Below are 22,772 nucleotides of genomic sequence, written 5' to 3'. Positions count from 1 at the left end.
TGAAAGCAAAATAAAAATCAGTTTGCTCAAGATGGAGCCGCCAGCTGCGGCTCTCTACTCAGTGTGACTTGGTGCAATTGGTGCATTGATATACAGGACAAATTAAGGACACAGCATGATAATTATCAGCCTGCACTGATATCAAGATTAAAAATGCACATATGGATTAATCCACCGAGACAACATTACATCTGTGGATTACAATAAAGTTTCCATCTACAATCCCAAACATTCAATGCATAAATGTAAACATTAAAATGAAGCATGGACAAATAAAAGGAATGTTGATCCATAGTTAGAAAGCAAAGGGCAAGAATAAATGGACATGTTTCAGTTTTCTTGATTAGTCTGAAGCAACCATTGTTTCATCTTAAATAAAAATTTCAACTCAAAACTCGTGAAAATCAAATCACGTAACAGGTGTGGTACTAATGTTTTGCTTCTGAGATGAACATTCAGTATGCAGGTGGTCAAGGTGCAAAGTGGAGATGTTTTAAGAAAAATGCAAGTGCAGTGCAAGTGTTTGGGTTATTGAAATGTGCCGCCTTACTAAAAATGTTGTAACCAATGGACTAAATGCCAGTGTCCTGAGGATCTATGTTGGGATTTGTGCTTTGAAATGTACATTCATAAATGTGATTTGGACATATAGCCAAAAGGAACAGCAAAGCCCAAAATATAACAAATTAGAACTTGATTTCTTTTGGAACTGTGCAGAATAATCAAAAAGTCCATTGTAAGAAGACTCATTTAAAAGATAGAAGAAAGTCTTAGTAAGAAGCAATGTACAAAAAATTGCGTTTTTATACTGTTTGCATAGAGAAGGCTTTCAGACAATAGAGGAATTTTTTTTTAAAAACCAAGGAATATAAATGCAGAATCATTCCTGGAGCGAAAGAGGACTGGAAAAGATAAATAAAGATTTGAAAAGACAGTTAAAAAAATTTGGATAAACGAACGAACGTTAACGAAATACCGGAAAATAGAATTACAGTGGATGCTCAAACACTCTTCTTTCCATCTGCTGTCTTTCCAAGCTAAAGATGCAGAGGGAACAACAGGATAAGTAAAATAATTGTGATTAAAATTTTCTAAAACATCCTGAAAAAGACAAAAGAATTATCCTGTTTGGAAAAATGCTTACAGAAATTAGTGAGCTTTCCTGTAGCTGAGTAATTTAACAAACAGCTTAAATACGCATCATAGATAGCAGCAAAGTCCTGGGTTCACGCTTTATACAGCTAGCTGATCTGGGGATAGATGTTTTCTTTGAGATTAGAATATTGCACCGGCAATCAGGAATATGGCCCCAGAATTGTAGCGATTCATCCGAGAAGGTTCATAGTTAAGGGAAGGAAAACGTGCCATACCATTCCTTGGCCAGGCCCATCCAAAGACTGGGTCCTTGGCAATGTGAGAAGCACGCTACTACAGTCCACAGATTTATAAATCTTACCATTCTCCTGATTCAAAGAGAAAATAACATGAAAAAAGAAAACAAGTAATTGTTTTTCTGACGTAATGAGATTCCAATGCTTTTTGCCAAAATGTCTTTTCCAAGAAAATCATAATCCTACCACACAAGCGGCTGCTCTCTCATATGAGACGGAGGGCAAGGGTGACAGCGAGAGGGCGAGGGCGAGAGCGAGAGCGAGAGAGAGAGAGAATGAGCAAAAGGGCGCGAGACAGAGCGAGAGTTAGAAGGCAAGAGAGGGAGAAAGAGAGGGTAAGAGCGAGAGAGGTGGTGAGTGGGCGAGAGAAAGAGAGAGTGAGAGAGGGCGCGCGAGAGAGGGCATGAGCGTGGGCGAGAGGGCGCGAGCGAGAGCGAGGGCGAGAGGGCTAGAGAGAGAGGACGAGCGAGGAGGGGGGGTGCGAGAGAGAGGGGGGGCACCAGAGAACACTGGTGGTGGTTACCAGAGGGTCACCACCCTTTAGGCAAGGGAAGAGGTTTACAAGGTGAAACCTTCAGGGCAACCTCAACCTTCATGGAATTGAACTCATGCTGTGTGTGTTGCAAACCAGTCAACTGAGCAAACTGACTGCCAGTCTTCATGCAGCACCAAAACAGCAAAGACCATGGCTTCAAGTGATCCCCAGTGTCAGGCACAATATTCAGGAAAGGGCACTTGCATCCCCAGGTGGGCCAAACTGCTGCCTTATTCAAAAATAACTGTAAAAAAGGTTCATAAACCAAAATGCACCTCCTGAGTGCTTAATGCTGTGACCCCATACACCTCCTGCAATTTCATCCTCCATATGGATATCAGGCTCAGGATATTACCACCTCCAGGGTGTAGTTTTAAATCTACATGTAATTTTTTATTCCACTAGCATCAGATCTTCACAAAAGAAAGAAAACCATATTTACATGGAATTAAGGCTGAAAAAAATAACATGTGGCTGATTAAATTTATTGTTTGCCTTGCTTTCCTTTTCATGAAAGCTCTTCTGAAAATGACATCCTTATCTTCAGAGAGAGGATCTACTCAGTTGTTTGAGCTCCCCTGCTCGGTACCTTCCTTAAGTCACAGCTTCCTGATGGAGACTCCATTATACCACCTCACCACTCTACCCAGTGCTACTTTTAACTTCTGCTGAGAAGACCCTCAATTACTTACAATATCGTTTAGACCTGCAGTATTGTACTGGGCACACTGCTTCAAACTTCAATTCAACAACTGCTGAAAGATGGCAGCAGTTCTATGTAACATAAATGGCATCAGACCTGGATCCTGGTACAGGTGTCAAGGTGCTCATGTCCTGTTTTGTATACTCTGGCAGGATACATTAAAGCTTATCTGGCAACACATTTTGGTATCAATTAGGGTGGACACAAAGTTAGCATTATACAGACCTACAAATAGCTTGTCCATATGATAAAAATTAGATGGGTGACTTATAATTTTCTGGTATCATTACAGGAACTCTGTGATCCATTAGGTTTTGATGCCATCACGACAGATTTTGAACAATTCACTGAGAGATTCTACTACCCTAAGTTCCATCGGTGTCTGGATCTCTCAGAAGGTCTTGCCTCTGCCTCAGGAACCTAATACAACTTCATTGAATCTGCTTTGCCTTTAGCAACAGGATATTGCATTTATTATCATGCTTTTTCTCAGGTTGAGACATAAAAAGATGCACCATCAATTCTTCAGTCTGGTGAACTTTCAAAGTTCTCTAACTGAAGTTTCTAAAAGATACTATGGCTTCAACATAATGGTCCTCTAAACTCCTTTCATTTTTTGGGCTGGATTTTATGCGCCCTGCTTGATCTACAATCTCATTGGCTCTACCATTGAGCTGCTAGTTTGAAAGCTTCAAGGGAACACAATTCAAGCTTCTTGTCACTGACAATACAATCACACTTTCGATTACTCAATGTGCACTTTAGTTTTTTTTCCATCTATATCTTGACTACAGGAGTGACGGTCTTCAACCTTTAACCTCATGAGGTGTTCCACTAGTGATATTCTATTCCTCCTATTCCTTTCAGGCCACAGAGGTGTCTCTTAGAAAGAAGTTCAAAATGTACTAATGGTGTCAAATTCACTTCCCTGGATTCAAATCAGGAATTTGTTTTCTTTCTCAGCACTTCCATTGTACTGGATAGCAATCCACTCCAATTTTAACAATAACTAAAATGGTTATTCCTTTGAAATGTGTATATATTCCTTAATACTTAGCCATTTCAAAACATGATAAGATTTGCCTCAGGTGAGTTAAGTAACTTACATTGTAAGATCTTCAGTCTTCGCTCCAGTAAACTGCAGAAGGAAGCTCAAGTTGCTGTAAAAATCACTAGGAAATAAGGCATTGTGGCATCAGTGACTTGACTATATAACACTCCTTTCCTGCATTTGCCATAAAAGTCACCTGCATTGAGCTGGTGTGAGCAAATAGAAAAGCTAAGCCAACAAACAAACATTCAGATACCAAAGTATAAGAGCATGTTTCCCTGATAGGGAATGAAGACTCAGGAGGCAGGCAGGCAGGCAGGCAGTATGCAGGCACGTCGAAGTTAATTAATGCAGAAATCAGTTAAAGCAGGGAGAGGGCCAGAGGATTTTCCCTGAATCTGGCACAAACTCAATTATTGGCTTAATCTTTAGCTCAGATAAGAAGGTAGATAAACGACACAAACACATACAGAAGTGTGTAAAAATACTATTTACAGCATTACAATGATTACATATAACGTAACTTGAGTGTTTCCCTCCTAATCCATGCATCCAAATTGGTAAGACACCTAATCGATGATAGACACCCGTTTTGACCAGCCTCAGCCTCCCATGATCTCATGGTGTTTAACAGACACTATAATCTCGAGGCTTTGGGATCTTTCTATGCATCCTATTCATTTGCATTCAAAAGTGTATTGCTCGCTGACTTTATCTGTAGAGATGGTTTGAATTTGATTTATTGTATTTCATATGTTGCCTTTATCAAATTCAGTTATCCCTCTGAAATTTTCCACTATCCTAATTATGCGTACAAAACTACAAAACCCAGTTAGTTTCAACCAGTTGCTACAAGATTTGTAATATGGATTTTTGGTAGGAAGTTAGTTATGAAGTGTAAGGTTAAAGCTTTTCCTACTCTTAGTACTTTATGATTAAGGACTGTAAGCAATCTTTTTTGTTCAGGGCACATGATGGTATTTCCTGAAGCTAACTAACTTTACACCTAGGTCTAAATGCTTTTCCTTTAATAAAAATATGTATTTAGTTTTTAGCATTAAAAATATCCTCATGATTTCCAAGGGAATTTCTAGCTAGAACCTATTGAAGAGGAATTCGTTTCAAAGAAACAATTATAAAATAACTAACTATTGTCCTGGTAATGACTTGAGGAGGAGATTAGGCTTATTTAATGCTTGGCGCTCATTTACTGGGGCAATTACTTTTATTAATGAGGGCTAGCATTAGTTGCTAGTCTATTTTAAGAGACATGCCCTTATCAGTACCATCTGGAATGGAGCACTCATGGCCTTAGTGTAACTTTGTTCAAAGATGTTGTCATTTTCTTTAATTAAAAGGCTGGCTAGAACAAACTGAGAGTCTTATTTATTGTCTGCCAGCCATCTTGTGTTTTAATTCTAAGGCAGACTGCCTCTTTCTGTTTGTTGGCCATTTTGTGAGAGCAGAAATTGGTCATTTTGTTTTAAGCACGTACAATACATCCCTACAACAAGTATCATTGCTTTTTGTGGAAGGACGGAAGACACCATATGTAGTGTACAAGTATTATTACTGTGCTAAAGCGCTATGGTTCTTTTAAGGCCACTCCATCAGATTGCTGTTCAGCAAATCAATCAACCAGAGTTTGACGACAGAATTTGAGAGATTGGTAAAAACTTATGAATTCGTAAAAAAAAATGCATAGGTAGGCAAGCAGATTATGACTGGAAGCAAATTTAAGGTATTCAGTAAGCAAATTACATGGAAGACTGAAAATTAACAGTAGAATGCTGTAAACATCCAACCATTAGTATCTCTAGAACCCAGACACACTAAATCAGCTAGAAATTACACTGCTAACCAAGTGATTTTCCCACCTTTTGCAATGCTACAGTACACACTTTAATTTGATGTCTTAATGCCCAAAACAATAGTTGGCTTTTTGTTTTTGAAAGATTAGTTACATGTATACATAAATCAAAAGGAAAACAAAATGCTTCAATATGATTGTTAAGTAAAAAGACCACATGAAGTCTCTACAATGAGATATAAATATACTCACAAAGCCACTGAGACACTAAAGTTTTTGCACAATTTTGTTTTTAATGCACAGCAGATTGTAAAACCAATAAACTAAACTAAAACTAAACCTAGTTCAAATCACTAATGCCCAACTCCACCCCAAAATGAAGTCCATTCTAAAACTTGAAAACAAGTTTAAAAAAAAAAGGAGCTCATTCTCCTCCAGTTTCTCTCTCTTGCTCTATCGCTTTTGTGCCCAATTTGTTACTGCCTTTGCCTCCCTGGTTTGGTGATCCCCCCATGTCTCCTTTCCCAGTTTGTTTCAAGACACAAAACCTGACTTAAGACTTCTGTTGATGCTAAAATTGTTGTCACAACTTACAACTAAGTAATGCATTCCAAGTTGTTCGAGACCATCAGCTTTGAAATAACTACAACAGATGAGCCACTGCACACTTAAACTGCACCTGCAGGCAAGGCTTATTTGTGCAGCTGCAGTGCTCAAGGTTTAAAAAAAATAATCAACTATTCAAGTAGACCCGAGCCCAAAGGCTGGGAAGCCAATACGCAGCTTCTTTCCAGGGAAAATAGTTTTATCGCTTAGAAAATCAACATGTAGAGCCAAGACCTATTGAATGGAGCTACACAATTTAGACACAAACTAAAACAATTAAAAACGAATATTAGTTAAGTGACACCAAGCATAAAAGATAGAAAGAGGAAGGAAATACCAGGTGGCAACGCTGAATTTGAGCACAGAAGGAATGAAAAAGAAAAGATCCAATGAATAGACTGCATCATAAACATCTTAAATATTCCACTTTTGCTTTGGGAACAGAGGTTTTGAGAAACAGGAAAGGGTTGAATCATTATGCTATGAACAGTTTTGTCAGGTGGAAGCATCTTGAATCCTGCCTAGGCACATAAAAGGGTTACAGCAGTCTTCTAGTATACAAGAGTTTAAGCCTTTGAGAGGGGTTAAGGACAGTTGGTATCAGGGGCAAGTAGGTATCAGGCACGAAGAAACCCAAGCTCCTTGGAGATAGCTTCACCACTATAAAGGCTCCCATATGGGCTGATCTTGAACTATAACCAGAGGGTCAAAAAGGACTAATCTTATCAAAAGGATCTGTGTGACTGGCAGATTCACAAAAAAAATGCCCAAGAATTGATGCAGAGCTGATCTTTGATTACCTAGCAAACTGTGGAATTTAATCTGATGATTGGTGTTGATACAAACAAACAATTCCCTTAAGCACCAAGATCAGCATTTTGCACTTCGGAGTTTCCTGTTACAGTGTGAGCTTTTCCTATTTGATCTTCATAGTCCATTTATAGAAACTGGCAAATAACCAAAGTCCTTTTGTGGGTGTGAGTTTTTTTGCACATTATATAGCCAAATAAAATACATACTCCAACTAAAGCCAGCAAGGCTCAAACACCACAATACCTAAAACATACTAGAATTAATTCAATGATAAAATAACATACTTTTAAGCCATGCTTTCCATACTACTTGAAGTGCATCATAAAACCTATTGCTGCCATTAAAAGAACAACAAAACTGAAACAGCATGTGCAGAGTTCAATACTCTGCCAAAAGCTAGAACCAGTACACATTCATTTTCATTTGTATGAAAGACTTCCCCCACAGCCACCTAGTTTGAAATAAACAGACAGGCCAACAAATGTGAAATTTTAATCAGTCACTATAGCTTAGAAGTCAGGCATTAAATATTTAGGCATTGCAGCTTCCTCCTTCGGTTTCTTCCCCCACCAAGCAGACTGGGTTTCACATCTAATAATGGCACACCTATGAGCACCACTAAATCAGACAGGTTATCATTATTTCATTACTGGCATCATAGCCAAGATTAACTGTGAATTCATAAATTACTGAGCTCAGTTAAGTGGAGCTTTGTCGAGTGGCTTGTGGACATCCATCTGCGATGCATCAAATGGTTTACCACAACATGTCACCTTAAACAAAGAGTGACATGTCAAATGCTGTGAAATGCCTTGCACAATATAACCAAGTTACTTACTACCATCCACTTCAGAGGTACTAAAATGATACTAAAGTTCCACAACCCTCCTTCAGATGATAGTCTCTTGCCATCCATGAAAAACACCAACATTCCCCTAGAAATAGGAAGCTGTAGCAGTTGTAGTACAGATGCGTTATGGTGATGGTATAACATGGGCACTGAACCATTAAGCATCCATTAAAAGGCTGAAATAGCACAGGGGAAGGGAGGAGCATGTTAATAAGAGAAATGCAAGCAGTGAAAAAAAACAACACATATACTGAAGGTTCAACAAAGATCCTTGAATAAACCTGCCAAGTTGAGAGCAGATCTTTTACATCAACTAGGGATATTTTAACTGTAGCAGCATTTGAAGAAACTGAAATAAAGATACTGAAAATGGATTATGAATACATCTCTCAATCCAGTTGTTTTGTTTCACTATCATTCCCAGAAGCAAAAACAGAATACATTTTGACTGTGTCCTCACCATTATATATGAACATAGAACATAGAACAATACAGCACAGAACAGGCCCTTCGGCCCACGATGTTGTGCCGAACTTCTATCCTAGATTAAGCACCCATCCATGTACCTATCCAAATGCCGCTTAAAGGTCGCCAATGAATCTGACTCTACCACTCCCTCGGGCAGCACATTCCATGCCCCCACCACTCTCTGGGTAAAGAACCCACCCCTGACATCTCCCCTATACCTTCCACCCTTCACCTTAAATTTATGTCCCCTTGTAACACTCTGTTGTACCCGGGGAAAAAGTTTCTGACTGCCTACTCTATCTATTCCTCTGATCATCTTATAAACCTCTATCAAGTCACCCCTCATCCTTCGCCGTTCCAACGAGAAAAGGCCGAGAACTCTCAACCTATCCTCGTACGACCTACTCTCCATTCCAGGCAACATCCTGGTAAATCTTCTCTGCACCCTCTCCAAAGCTTCCACATCTTTCCTAAAGTGAGGCGACCAGAACTGCACACAGTACTCCAAATGTGGCCTAACCAAAGTCCTGTACAGCTGCAACATCACCTCACGACTCTTGAATTCAATCCCTCTGCTAATGAACGATAATACTCCATAGGCCTTCTTACAAACTCTATCCACCTGAGTGGCAACCTTCAAAGATCTATGTACATAGACCCCAAGATCCCTCTGTTCCTCCACCTGACCAAGAACCCTACCATTAACCCTGTATTCCGCATTCTTATTTGTTCTTCCAAAATGGACAACCTCACACTTGGCAGGGTTGAACTCCATCTGCCACTCCTCAGCCCAGCTCTGCATCCTATCTAAGTCCCTCTGCAGCCGACAACAGCCCTCCTCACTGTCCACAACTCCACCTATCTTTGTATCATCTGCAAATTTACTGACCCACCCTTCGACTCCCTCCTCTAAGTCATTAATAAAAATTACAAACAGCAGAGGACCCAGAACTGATCCCTGCGGAACTCCACTTGTAACTGGACTCCATGCTGAATATTTACCATCTACCACCACTCTCTGACTTCTACCGGTTAGCCAGTTTTCTATCCAATTGGCCAAATTTCCCTCTATCCCATGCCTCCTGACTTTCCGCATAACCCTACCATGGGGAACCTTATCAAATGCCTTACTAAAATCCATGTACACTACATCCACTGCTCTACCCTCATCCACATGCTTGGTCACCTCCTCGAAGAATTCAATAAGACTTGTAAGGCAAGACCTACCCTTCACAAATCCGTGCTGGCTGTCCCTAATCAAGCAGTGTCTTTCCAGATACTCGTAAATCCTATCCCTCAGTACCCTTTCCATTACTTTGCCTGCCACAGAAGTAAGACTAACTGGCCTGTAATTCCCAGGGTTATCCCTATTCCCTTTTTTGAACAGGGGCACAACATTCGCTACTCTCCAGTCCCCTGGTACCACCCCAGTTGCCAGTGAAGACGAGAAGATCATTGCCAACGGTACTGCAATTTCCTCTCTTGCTTCCCACATAATCCTAGGATATATCCCGTCAGGCCCGGGGGACTTGTCTATCCTCAAGTTGTTCAAAATGTCCAACACATCTTCCTTCCTAACAGGTATCTCTTCTAGCTTATCAGTCCGTTTCACACTCTCCTCTTCAACAATACGGTCCCTCTCGTTCGTAAATACTGAAGAGAAGTACTTGTTCAAGACCTCTCCTATCTCTTCCGACTCAATACACAGTCTCCCACCACTGTCCTTGATCGGACCTACCCTCGTTCTCGTCATTCTCAGGTTTCTCACATATGCATAGAATGCCTTGGGGTTATCCTTGATCCTATCCGCCAGGGATTTTTCATGCCCTCTCTTAGCTCTCCTAATCCCTTTCTTCAGGTCCCTTCTGGCTATCCTGTATCCCTCCACTGCTCTGTCTGAACCTTGTTTCCTCAACCTTATGTAAGCCTCCTTCTTCCTCTTTACTAGACATTCAACCTCCCTCGTCAACCAAGGCTCCCTCACACGACCATTTCTTCCCTGCCTGATCGGTACATACATATCAAGGACACGTCGTATCTGCTCCTTGAAAAAGTCCCACATTTCCACCACATCCTTCCCTAACAGCCTATGCTCCCAACGTATGCTCCTCAAATCCTGTCTTACAGCATCGTAATTTCCCTTCCCCCAATTGTAAAATCTACCTTGTTGTGCGCACCTATCTCTCTCCATAACCAAGGTGAAAGTCACAGAATTGTGGTCGCCATCACCAAAATGTTCACCCACCAACAAGCCCACCACTTGTCCCGGTTCGTTACCGAGTACCAAATCCAATATGGCCTCCCCTCTGGTTGGACAATCTACATACTGCGTTAGAAAAGCTTCCTGGACACACTGCACAAACACCGCCCCATCCAATCTACTTGATCTAAAGAGCTTCCAATCAATATTTGGGAAGTTGAAGTCGCCCATGACTACGACCCTGTGGCTTCTGCACCTTTCCAAAATCTGTTTCCCAATCTGTTTCTCCACATCTCTGCTGCTATTGGGGGGCCTATAATAAACACCCAATCTGTTTCTCCACATCTCTGCTGCTATTGGGGGGCCTATAATAAACACCCAATATGGTTTAGAACATAGGGCATTGAGTCATATCAGTATGTTCCACAAGGGAACAGCATTCCACTTCTCATAAAACAGTTGTATATTCATATTGTGAACAATAAGCATTGGAAAAATAACATACCTACTAGATTTAATTTTGTCATACAAGTAGTAGTAGGACAACAAAAGGACAACCACCACCATCAAGAGCAGTTTAAAGTATCGGCGTTTTTTCATGCTGCCCAAACCTGAAAGACAAAGAAAGAAGGAAAATCTTTAAGAAATCAGATTATATAAACCATTTCAATCACATGTAAAATCACAATGTACATTCTTCCACTAGCTCCATATTTCAGTCAGATTTCTCTTGCTGTTTGCTTTTCCCCCTAAAACATTGCTATATACCCACAACTTTGTGATCTCGCAAATGCTGGGGAAGACTTCCACACCAGCAGTACAAATTCTATTGTTTTTAATCCACAACACAGTGGTTTCCTGGAGACAGCAAAGCATTCTCCACTATGTTTTCTTTCAAGTAGGCAGATGACAATGTCCATTAGCTAGTGGTCAGGCAACTTTGTCTAAATCCACAGCAGAAATTGTTCAGGTGACATAGCTGCTCCTCACATTGTTGAAAACCATTTGAATCTCTTACTCCACACACCTCTCAGCAATATTTTAAACAGGGAATGAAGAATAGAATTAAGCAAAATTTAGACTACAAAACACAAAAGGGATTCACAATATTCTCAGGATCCTCACCCCCCACCACCAACCCCCCCAACAAATTGTAAACTTGCCATTCAAACCATCACGATGTTAAGCATTTACAAAAGGACTTTGGGGAAGAGACGGCAAATTAATAAATAATGTCACCAATTCCTGGCAGAAAGCCAAAGGCAGTTCTGCAAGGCAAAGTGAAGTCCTATAAAAGGGTCATGGGACACTTACTTTCAACATTTTCTGTAGCATCATTTAAAAATATAAACCCTGATTATTTACATTTAAATATAATGTGCTGTACTAAATAAATGATGAGGAACCTAAATTCTTGGACACTTGGGACTAGAATGGTGGTTCAGGAGCTGTTATGAAATGGTCAGGAATGTTTAAGAAAGGCATCAAGGAAAAGCCAGAGAACTACAGACCAGTGGAGTTGAATGAGAGTGGTGGGTTGGATTCTGAGAGATGAGATCTCCATTTAGAAAGGCAAGAACTGATTAGCTGTAGTCAACCTGGGAAATCATGTCTGACAAGCTTGATTGAGTTGTTTTTGGAAGTGGTGACTATGATGATTGATGAAGGCAGAGTGGAAGACATTGTTGAAGGCCTTGCTAAAGTCCTTGTAGGCAAGGTTCTACATAGTAGACTGGTTAGTCAGGTTACATCATGTGCGATCTAGCGACAGCTAGCCAATTAGATACAAAATTGGCTTGACAGTAGCAGACAGAGTGTGTTGGTAGATGGTTTTGTTTTCAGACTGAAGCCCTGTGACAAGCAGTGCACTGCAAGGATAAGTGCTGGATCCACTGTTGTTAGTCATTTATATAAACAATTTGGATGCGAATTATAGCAGTAAAGTGTGCTGATGAAACCAAAATGGTTGGTATAGTGGACAGTGAAAAAGATTCCCTCAGAATAAAAACAGGTTTTGATCAGTTGGGTGAGTGGGGGCCAAGGAATGGCAGATGGAGTTTAGTTTAGATAAAATGTGAAGTATTGCATTTTGCTAAATCATATCAAGGCAGGACTTATATTAGTTAATAGTAGGACCCTGTGGAGGAGTGTTGTTGAACAGAAACCTAGGGATGGAGATACATTGTTCCTTGGAAGTGATCTTACAGGAGGTTTATAAAATCATGAAGGGCAGAGATAAAGTGAAGAACCAAGGTCTTTATCCAGGGTAGGGGCATCCAAAACTGGAGGGCATAGGTTTAAAAGGTGAGGGGGAAAAGATTTAAGAGACCTGATAAGCAACCTTTTCATGAAGAAGGTGGGGTGTATATGGAATGAGCTGCCAGTGGAAGTGCCAGAGGCAGGTATAATTACAGCATTTAAAAGGCATTTGGACAGGGACATGAATTAGAAAGGTTTAGAGAGATATGGGCCAAGCACAGGCAAAGGGGACTAGTTCAGTTGGGCTGAAGGGTCTGCCTCTATGCTGTATTGATTCAGAAAAAACACAACTTAAATTACTTTAACAAAAGCAATAGCATCCTTAGAAGAATTGCAACAATCACTACGCTGTGATTAAATTATGGCATAATCACTTCTATTAGATTTGCTATTTTTTTCCCCACACTAAGTTATGAAGTCTCGTGCAGCCACAGATTCAAAACAATCCACAAAAACCAGCACTGAATCACAATGCGCCACCAGGATAAGCTTTATTCCTATGAAAAATAAAAAAGTCTTATAATTTATTTTCTCCCCCCACAGATAATACCCCTTTTAAAAAAAACGCATTACATCAAATCTTTGTTTTCATGTGAAAAGCAAATAACTTGAAGCAACACTAAGTAGCTCAGTACTTTGAAGCAAGGTTATTTCTGAAGGCAGCCTTACATTTGTTTATAGTATGAAAATCATTTATAACCATAAAGGTTTCTCAGGAAGACTGATCAGTCAACAAACCAAAAGAAACCTACGATTTGTGTGATTTTTAAAAAAAGAAATCTAAGCTGCATATTACCAGTTTACAGGCTGGAAGGCAGGAGAGATTAGATGACAAAGAAAAAAGGTTGATGGTGCATGGTACAAAGTGATGTTGGAGTGGAAGAGAAGAAAGGTGGCAAGAGGAGTTTAAAATGCAGAATTAGGTGCTGAAGGTGCGAAAGGTGATAACTGTAGAATTGATACCAATTTCTGCCATTTCGAAAAATGTATATTCTACTGAAAAGGTAATCAGCCTTAAACTTACATTTGTTTCCCTCACCATACAAACCTGATTATTTTCAATATTTGCACTTTGTAGCATCTACTGCATTTCATTTTTATAGGTAAAACAAGGACTGCAGATGCTGGAAACCAGATTCTAGATTAGAGTGGTGCTGGAAAAGCACAGCAGTTCAGACAGCATCCGAGGAGCAGGAAAATCGACATTTCGGGCAAAAGCCCTTCACCAGGAATAGAGGCAGAGTACCTGCAGGTGGAGAGATAAATGAGAGGAGGGTGGGGGTGGGGAGAAAGTAGCATTGAGTACAATGGGTGAGTGGGGGTGGGGATGGAGGTGATAGGTCAGGGAGGAGGGTGGAGTGGATAGGCGGAAAGGAAGATAGGCAGGTAGGACAAGTCATGGGGACAGTGCTGAGCTGGAAGTTTGGCATTGGGGTGAGGTGGGGGAAGAGGAGACGAGGAAACTGGTGAAGTCCACATCGATGCCAGGGGTTGCAGTGTTCCAAGGCGGAAGATGAGGCATTCTTCCTCCAAGCATCGGGTGGTGAGGGAGCGGCTGTGAAGGAGGCCCAGGAATTCCATGTCCTCGGCTGAGTGGGAGGGGGGAGTTGAAACATTGGGCCACAGGGCGGTGTGGTTGATTGGTGTGAGTGTCCCAGAGATGTTCCCTAAAGCGCTCTGCTAGGAGGCGTCCAGTCTCCCTAATGTAGAGGAGACCGCATCGGGAGCAACGGATAGAATAAATGATATTGGTGGATAAGCAGGTAAAACTTTGATGGATGTGGAAGGTTCCTTTGGGGCCTTGGATTGAGGTGCGGGAGGAGGTGTAGGCGCAGGTTTTGGAATTCCTGCGGAGCAGGGGAAGGTACCAGGACAGGTGGGTAGGTTGTTGGGCGGCGTGGACTTGACCAGGTAGTCATGGAGAGAATGGTCTTTGCGACATTATTTACAAATGCACCGACTCCCACAGCTACCTGGATTACCCCTCTTCCCACCCTACCTCCTGCAAAAATGCCATCCCGTATTCCCAATTCCTCCGCCTCCGCCGTATCTGCTCCCAGGAGGACCAGTTCCACCACAGAACACAGCAGATGGCCTCCTTCTTTAGAGACCGCAATTTCCCTTCCCACATGGTTAAAGATGCCCTCCAACGCATCTCGTCCACATCCCGCACCTCCGCCCTCAGACCCCACCCCTCCAACCGTAACAAGGACAGAACACCCCTGGTGCTCACCTTCTACCCTACCAACCTTGGCATAAACCAAATCAACCGACATTTCTGCCACCTCCAAACGGACCCCACCACCAGACGCCTCCTAGTAGAGCGCTTTAGGGAACATCTCTGGGACACCCGCACCAATCAACCACACCGCCCTGTGGCCCAACATTTCAACTCCCTTTCCCATCAGCTGAGAACGTGGAATTCCTGGGCCTCCTTCACCGCCGCTCCCTCATCACCCGACACCTGGAGGAAGAACGTCTTATCTTCTGCCTCGGAACAGTTCAACCCCAGGGCATCAATGTGGACTTCACCAGTTCCCTCATTTCCCCTTCCCCCATCTCACCCCAGTTCCAAACTCCTAGCTCAGCACTGTCCCCATGACTTGTCCTACCTGCCTATCCACTCCACCCTCCTCCCTGACCTATCACCTTCATCCCCACCCTCATTCACCTATTGTACACTCTGCTACTTTCTCCCCACTCCCATCCTCCTCTCATTTATCTCTCCACCCTGCAGGCACTCTGCCTCTAGTCCTGATGAAGGGCTTTTGCCCAAAACGTCGATTTTCCTGTTCCTTGGATGCTGCCTGAACTGCTGTGCTTTTCCAGCACCACTCTAATCTAGAATGCATTTCATTTTTGTATTTCCTGAGGAGCTAAATAAATAATATCAGAGTTAAAAGAGGAAACTGTCATCAAATGCTTAGGTGATGATGGAGACTGGACAAAATTTCACATGAACTATATAATTATAACAATACACAAATAGCCGTAAGAACTCAAAAGTTAATTTTATGAAAGTGGAAACACTATTCTGACCAAAGCAGATTCAAGATAGAATATGCAGAGTAGAATCTTGCTCGGCCGAGTAATAAGTTTATCATTTGTGAATAAAACAATCAAAATACAAACTAGAAAAGACAGAAATACCACCACCATGAATCACCAACGGAAACAAACTACAAGGATCTATCAAGGAAGAAGAGTCAAATAAGATGGAGATTTTTTTTAAACAAAGCAGGAAAACCCAATAATAAACCAGGGGCTATGACTAAACATGGCAAAAGATGGAAAAGAAGAAAATAAAGAATATTAAATACCAACGGTGGTAAGCTGAAATTGATTCTCGAACAACAAATTAAGAGACCAGGAAACAGGAGAACAATGGTTGAAAAAAAAAGCAATCTGATAAACATAATGTTAAGGTTATATAAGCAGTTGGTGACGCCTCTTCTGGAGCACTGTGCAGTTCTGGTCACCCTGCTGTAGGAAGTCATTATTAAAATTGGAGAGGGTTCAGAAAAGATTTACCAGGATGTTACTGGGAATGGAGAGTTTGAGGTAGAAGGAGGGGGTGGGATGTTTTTCACTGGAGCACAGGTGGTGAAAGAGTGACAGTATAGGAGGTTCAAAAAAAATGAGAAGCATACATAAGGTGAATAGCAAGGGTCTTTTCCCCTTGATGGGGCATTCAAAACTAGGAGGCATATTAAAGTTGAGAGAAGATAGACGTTTTAAAAAAAAAGGCAACTTTTTTTAGGATAAACAAAGTGTTTAAGAAACTTCAAGTTTTTGAAGTTGTAATAAAAGATTGTAAGTTACATAATGTGTTGATGCAGTATCCATGGGGTTTCCAAGAGATTTTAATACAGCACTACAGAGCTTAGGTATAGCATATTAAAAAAAAACGGACAGCAGCAACTTGGGTACAAAAATGACTCGGGTGATAGAAAACAGAGAATGAATTTTTTTTGAGCCAGAGGCAAGTTTATCATTGTGCCAAAAGGTCAAAATCGAGACCTTTGCTTTTCTAGATACATATTAAATATAGATCTTGGCATGAAGGGATCAATTCAAAGTTTGCAGACGACACGGAATTTGGAAGAACTGTAATAAGAGGATAGTGTAGAACTCCAAAGAATGTTACCTACAAGTCGGTGGAGTGATAGATGGAAGTTGGAGGCTCAATGCAGAGATGTTTGAAGTGATGTGCTTTAGTCCAAAGAACAACAAAAGGCAATATAAAACAGTGGCTATAATTCTAAACAGGTGGGAAAAAAAAACAGTAAATAAAGCAGAGTATTCACGGCTTTATTAATATGGTCAGAGTACAAGGACAAATGAGGTGATGTTCAACTTGCATTCAACGCTATTCCTTAAACACTTAGACCCTCAGCTGGAGTCCTGGTGTACAGTTGTGGGTGCCCCATGATAGAAAAGACTTGAATGCACTGGAGAGTGCAGAAGTGATTTTGAAGAACAGGTCAAGAAATGAAGTGTCTGTGTATGTCTGTCAGGTCATATGTACAAACAAGATGATTAAAATGTTGTGTTTTTATAAAAGTAGAAAAAGCAAAGCTGTAACAGCATAGTGAATAAACTCTGAACTAGGTCCCTTAGTTTCTATTGAACAGCCTGGTTAGAATCCATCAACAGAAATCATGTTATTGGAAAACTTAGTTCAGCAAGGGTGCCATTTATTCCCAGTCCTCTTCAATATCCTTGCAGATGTGATCATGAAAGAAGCACTTCAGTCTAGCAAATTGCCTTGATCGTTTGCAATTCTCCTACCAGTGCAACAGGTCCATTGCAGACGTAATCTTTCCAGTCCTACACTCAATCCCTGGAACATCTGGATAATGAGGATACCTACATCAATACCTACTTATTGATTACAGTTCTGCCTTCAACACCATTATTCCAAACAAACTAATCTCCAAACTCAGAGACCTAGATCACAGCTCCCCCTCTAAATGATCCCCCAACTTCCTGATGCATCAGTAAAAATAGGCAACAACACCCCTTTCACCATAATCCTCAACACTGGTGCTCCACAAGGTTACATACACAGCCCCTATGCTATTCCTTAAACACTCACGACTGCGCAGCCAAATTCCACCCCAACTTCATTTACAAGTTTGCTGATAACACCACTGTTATGGGTTGGATCTCAAACAACAGTGAGAAAGAATACAGGAAAGAGATTGTCTTTACACTTTACCATACTGCTAAGCACTCAATCACTCCAATAACATCAGCAAAATGAAGGAGATGGTCATTGATATCAAGAAGTGGAGTGGAGAGTATGCCCGTCTGCATCAATGGCGCAGAGGTGGAGATGGTCAACAGCATCAAGTTCCCGGGAGTGACAATCGCCAACAATCTGCCCTGGTCCAGCCACACCAACAGGACAGTCAAGAAAGCACAACTTTCTCAGGAGGCTAAAGAAATTCAGCACGTTGACAAGCCCTCTTACCAATTTTATAGATGCACCACTGAAAGCATCCTTCTCAAAAGGAGCACAACATGGTTTGGCAACAGCTTGTTCAAAGATCACAAGAAACTACAGAGAATTGTGAACAAAGCCCAGTCCATCTCACAAACCATCCTTTCATCTATTGACTCCATCTAATTATCTTCTGCTGCCTCAGGAAAGCAACTACTCTCACCCCAGTTATATTCGCTTCTATCAGGCAGAAAAGGGGTATCAAGTCTGGTGGTTGAGGAAGGTGTTGAATTCAGCCAAGAAGGTCCTGTGGGTTGGTCTCAGACCTGGTTAGAGATTTAAAGTCAAGTGATCTTGTGTCCCACTGATGACAGGATTGGTCAGCAGTGACTCACAGGTCAACTTAATAGTTTCCCAGAATTTAGAAAAGGTTCCTCATTCTATACAACTATTAAGTTACAATAAGTTAAAATTGAAACCCCCAAAATACAGATGCTTTTCTAGAGAGTTGCAGGAGCAGGGTAATACCACTTTGGAAAAATTCAATTTCCTGAACATTTTGTCAGAGTCAGCTGCACTAGAGAGTCTCATATAGTGCCAAGGGGCAGCTCCAGACTATGCTGCTTCAACAAATCTCTGGCCTACAGATTACCTGCGCAAATTTTCCAAAGCCTGAATATATACTTCTGCCATTTTTCTGTCCGTACAAAGGCAGCCATGGAATTTTATTTCCAGTCCATCTGCATTGGGTAGTAGTTTAAAATGGCAACAGTGACGAAAAATCAAGCTGAACCTTAAACCAAAGTCAGAATCAAATTTTTCATAGGACATTTTCCATTTAAAAATTGTGTTAAATACATAACTCCATTCAACATTTAATGAGCACAGCAAATAAAAACAAAATTTTGGAAGCTGCGCATATACAAAACCTATTAGGAGTTCTCTTGTGACACTCCAAGCATTACCAAGTGATACTGAAGAATTAGACTGCAAGTAGTACATGACGTGTTAAGGCCATCATGACTAGTTGCTAAAAAAGCATCTCACAAGTCGGCCAGAAATTTCTTCAGTAGATTTAACCAAGAGCATGGATTAAAAGTGTCCACATGTCTGCAATAATTCAGCTCGACAAGTTTAGCTCAACTTCCTGTGAATTTATTACAACGTGCTAGAATAGAATGGGTAGAAATGAGTGGAACCCAAAGAAAGAAACACATTGCCCACTCCTTCAGGAATCAAAGTTAAAATTTTCACCCATGACCAAGATGCAAGGAGTGCTCTCTACCTCTCTCTTTCTAGTCTGGCTAGTACACAGGTCAATATTTTTCTTGCACAAAATAAATTTCTGTAAAAATATTTTACCTGGTTCTAAATATAGCAAGTCATGTATTGACTCAATATCAGATTTAAATGAGAAAGTTCTTACCATCTGATTGTATTGAATAAGTTAGGATTAAACAAAATATCAAACTGGTTAGTAGTCAAATTTGCAATGCAAACATTAATTTTAGCCTTCAAAATTACTTTATCTTTTGGGTTAAGGGAAAAAATTCTCAGATTCACTTTCGGGAGAAAACAAAACTTCACTTTTTCTCCATGAGCTAACCATTATTGGCCAAAGATAAAAGGCACATAATGTTCATGTGAGTGTCAATCTGGAATTCTGGCATACACAACCAAGCCATTCAAGGAAATTCTTGAATGCTTCCAGTCAGTCATTGCTCAAGCGGACAATTAGATTTCCCACAGGACACACAAAGGTACTTTCAGAAACGGTGGGGGGAAAGGAGAGAGGGAGGGCGAGATCGAGCGAGAGAGGGGGCGAGAGCGAGGGCGAGAGAGAGAGAGAGAGAGAGAGAGAGAGAGAGAGAGAGAGAGAGGAGGGCGAGAGAGAGAGAGAGAGAGAGGGAGGGCGAGAGAGAGAGAGAGCGAGAGGGAGGGCGAGAGAGAGAGAGAGCGAGAGAGAGCGAGAGAGAGCGAGAGAGAGCGAGAGAGAGCGAGAGAGAGCGAGAGAGAGCGAGAGAGAGCGAGAGCGAGAGAGTGAGAGCGAGAGAGAGCGAGAGAGAGCGAGAGAGAGAGAGAGAGAGAGAGAGAGAGAGAGAGCGAGAGAGAGCGAGAGAGAGCGAGAGAGAGCGAGAGAGAGCGAGAGAGAGAGAGAGAGAGAGAGAGAGAGAGAGAGAGAGAGAGAGAGAGAGGAGGGAGGGAGGGCGAGAGAGAGAGAGAGAAAGAGAGAGAGAGGGCGAGGGCGAGAGACAGAGATGGCGAGAGAGAGCAAGGACGAGAGACCATTGTCCAATCTGGACATAGCTGTGTTCTTTTGCAATCTCACGCTATCAAAAATTGTGCTATGGAAAACAACTATAGAAAATCACGCTGTAGAAGGTCACTAATAGAAAATCACTGCACCTGTTCAGTGAAACGTTTGCATTATCCAAACAATTAGTCAATCATGTTGTAGCCAATTCGTGTTGATGAAACGCGCTTTGTAGCAGAATGACCTGTATAAGATAAAACGATGCGATTTCCCAAAAATGTCTTCTTTAAAAATAAAAAAATGCTTCAATATGCCCGTTAGATACTCAGAGAGTAGTAAGGGTATGGAATGCTTTGCCTGCAACAGTAGTAGATTCGTCAAGTTTAAGTGCATTTAAGTCGTCATTGGACAGGCATATGGACGTACATGGAATAGTGTAGGTGGGATGGGCTTCAGATTAGTACGACAGAGCGGCGCAACATTGAGGGCCGAAGAACATTACAGCACAGTACAGGTTCTATGTTCTATAATTGAACCCTTCATTTAAACAAAAACATGCATTTTCACAGAACTTGAAAGAAACTTCTTTCCCCACAAATCTTTCAAACCAAATATGAAGCCTTCATTTTATAAAAATCATTCATATATGCAGTTACAGCAATTGGGAAAGCACATTAAGTTTTTAATCTGATCCAAGTCATGAAATTTCATTCAAAGAGAAAATATAGCAAGGTATCAATGAAAAATGAAAAATAAAACCCTCAAAATTGCAACATAAGAAAATGGCTTCCTCATTTTTCACTGAGGTTAGCCTCAGAAGTTTGAGTTTTGGCTCATTGCCACATTACACAGAAGACTTGAGAAACTATTATAAAATGAAAACAAAAAACAGATGGGCGTAATGTACAATGCGCACATTTCCAAAACTATACCTTTAGGCTGCCTATTTGATATGTGCCCTGACTGCACATATTTTTGATATTGATTTAATTTTTAGGTTGAATTACTGGCTATTAGTTGAAGAAATTTCTCTATGTAGATTCATAGCTCCTTCTGAGATTCAGACAAGATCAGCAGGGGGAACAGCAGCATTTCCTATTTTGAATATTAGCAATTGTAAAACAATTATGTGCAATATGTGCAAATTTCTATAGGTCATTGCTAACAAAATAGACTGTAGGCATTGCTCACAATGAATCTGAAGATTAAAATCTACATGGTATTAACTAGGGTAATACAGTAAAAGTCTAATATTTTGAGAAGTACTAATTTAAGCTGATGGAATAAGATATGTGCATTTACTGTGTGGTGTTCCAGGATGTTTGCCTCTCTTTCAGGGATCAAATTCTTGGTAATCTTTTATGCAAGCTTTGAATTAGTGAGATTAACTATTATTTTCTCAACAGGATTAATTCCTATGCTAACTTTAAACTTCAAATTTGCAGGGTATGCAGCACGATAATAATCAGCATAAGGGCTTGGTAAGGGAGATGTAAAGGAGGGATCATAGTAAAATCAGTGTTATGAAGGGGGTTAGGTGAACAGAATTAGATTGCGGTACTCACATTTGACACATGAAAATAGAAGCTTGGATCCTGGTAGCACTGAAAAAGGTGAAGACGGAGGTTTGGCTGAACGGGGCAAGGGGTCTGACAGTTTTCCAGTAACAGAGATAGCACTACAGTGACAGTACAGGAGAGGTGTACAACACACCTGTTACTTAACCCATTGCTCCAAAAGCAAAAAAAGCCTTCAAAAACAAAATGAAGTGTTGTCAATATGCTTGAATAGCAAAGAATGCTGACAGTTATTATATTGTTGTTATCTGGTATTCCATTTAAAACGTTTCCTATTTAAGAACAGACTGTATCGTTAACCTATTCTGCAGTGAATGTTATGACAGTTAAAAGCTATTTGGCTGATTGAATTTCTCTGTAGGGGATTAATGGACTGTTTCCAAATAATTCCAAAGCAACCTGAGCAAAATCTATTCTCTTATGAAAAACAATAGCTTGAATACATGATGTATGAAGTATTCTAGTGCAGGGTCAAACTAAATTCAGTTTCAGTTTTATTCTGCAGTGTTAAGTGAACAGCTGACCTATGACAACATGCAGCCAAGCAACCAAATTCATGTTGGAACATGTGTGACCTAATCAATGCTACTCAAAAATAAACATTACGTGGAGGTGCCAGCGTTTGACTGGTGTGGACAAAGTTAAAAATCACACACCAGGTTTAGTCCAACAGGTTCATTTGCAAGTACATACTTTTGGAGGGTTGCCTAACTATACCTGGTGTTGTGTGATTTTTAACAAAAATAAACAACAAAACTCATTTTAACTTTGTTGAAATGTACATTTCAGATGAGCCAATTCAGAGTTTT

General features: G+C 40.8%; 1 protein-coding gene across 5 annotated transcripts in view; it reads right to left on the bottom strand.

The window, feature by feature from the left end:
* The window catches only part of LOC140486376 (type 2 lactosamine alpha-2,3-sialyltransferase-like), a 144,266-nt gene that overhangs the window by 27,637 nt on the left and 93,857 nt on the right, over window positions 1-22,772 (bottom strand). For 3 of the 5 annotated variants that reach the window (XM_072585421.1, XM_072585420.1, XM_072585422.1), the window contains 3 exons: window positions 10,933-11,038; window positions 3,736-3,801; window positions 993-1,037 (listed from right to left, as the gene is read on the bottom strand). In XM_072585421.1, coding sequence (XP_072441522.1) covers window positions 993-1,037; window positions 3,736-3,801; window positions 10,933-11,027 — 206 coding nt within the window. In that variant the 5' untranslated portion in view covers window positions 11,028-11,038. The remainder of the gene's footprint in view (window positions 1-992; window positions 1,038-3,735; window positions 3,802-10,932; window positions 11,039-22,772) is intronic. The other 2 variants (XM_072585423.1, XM_072585424.1) reach the window with 2 other exon arrangements.

The sequence above is a fragment of the Chiloscyllium punctatum genome, chromosome 15 (assembly GCF_047496795.1).
Source record: "Chiloscyllium punctatum isolate Juve2018m chromosome 15, sChiPun1.3, whole genome shotgun sequence".
In the NCBI taxonomy this organism is placed as follows: Eukaryota; Metazoa; Chordata; class Chondrichthyes; order Orectolobiformes; family Hemiscylliidae; genus Chiloscyllium; species Chiloscyllium punctatum.
This window is presented reverse-complemented; position numbering and strand designations above follow the sequence as displayed.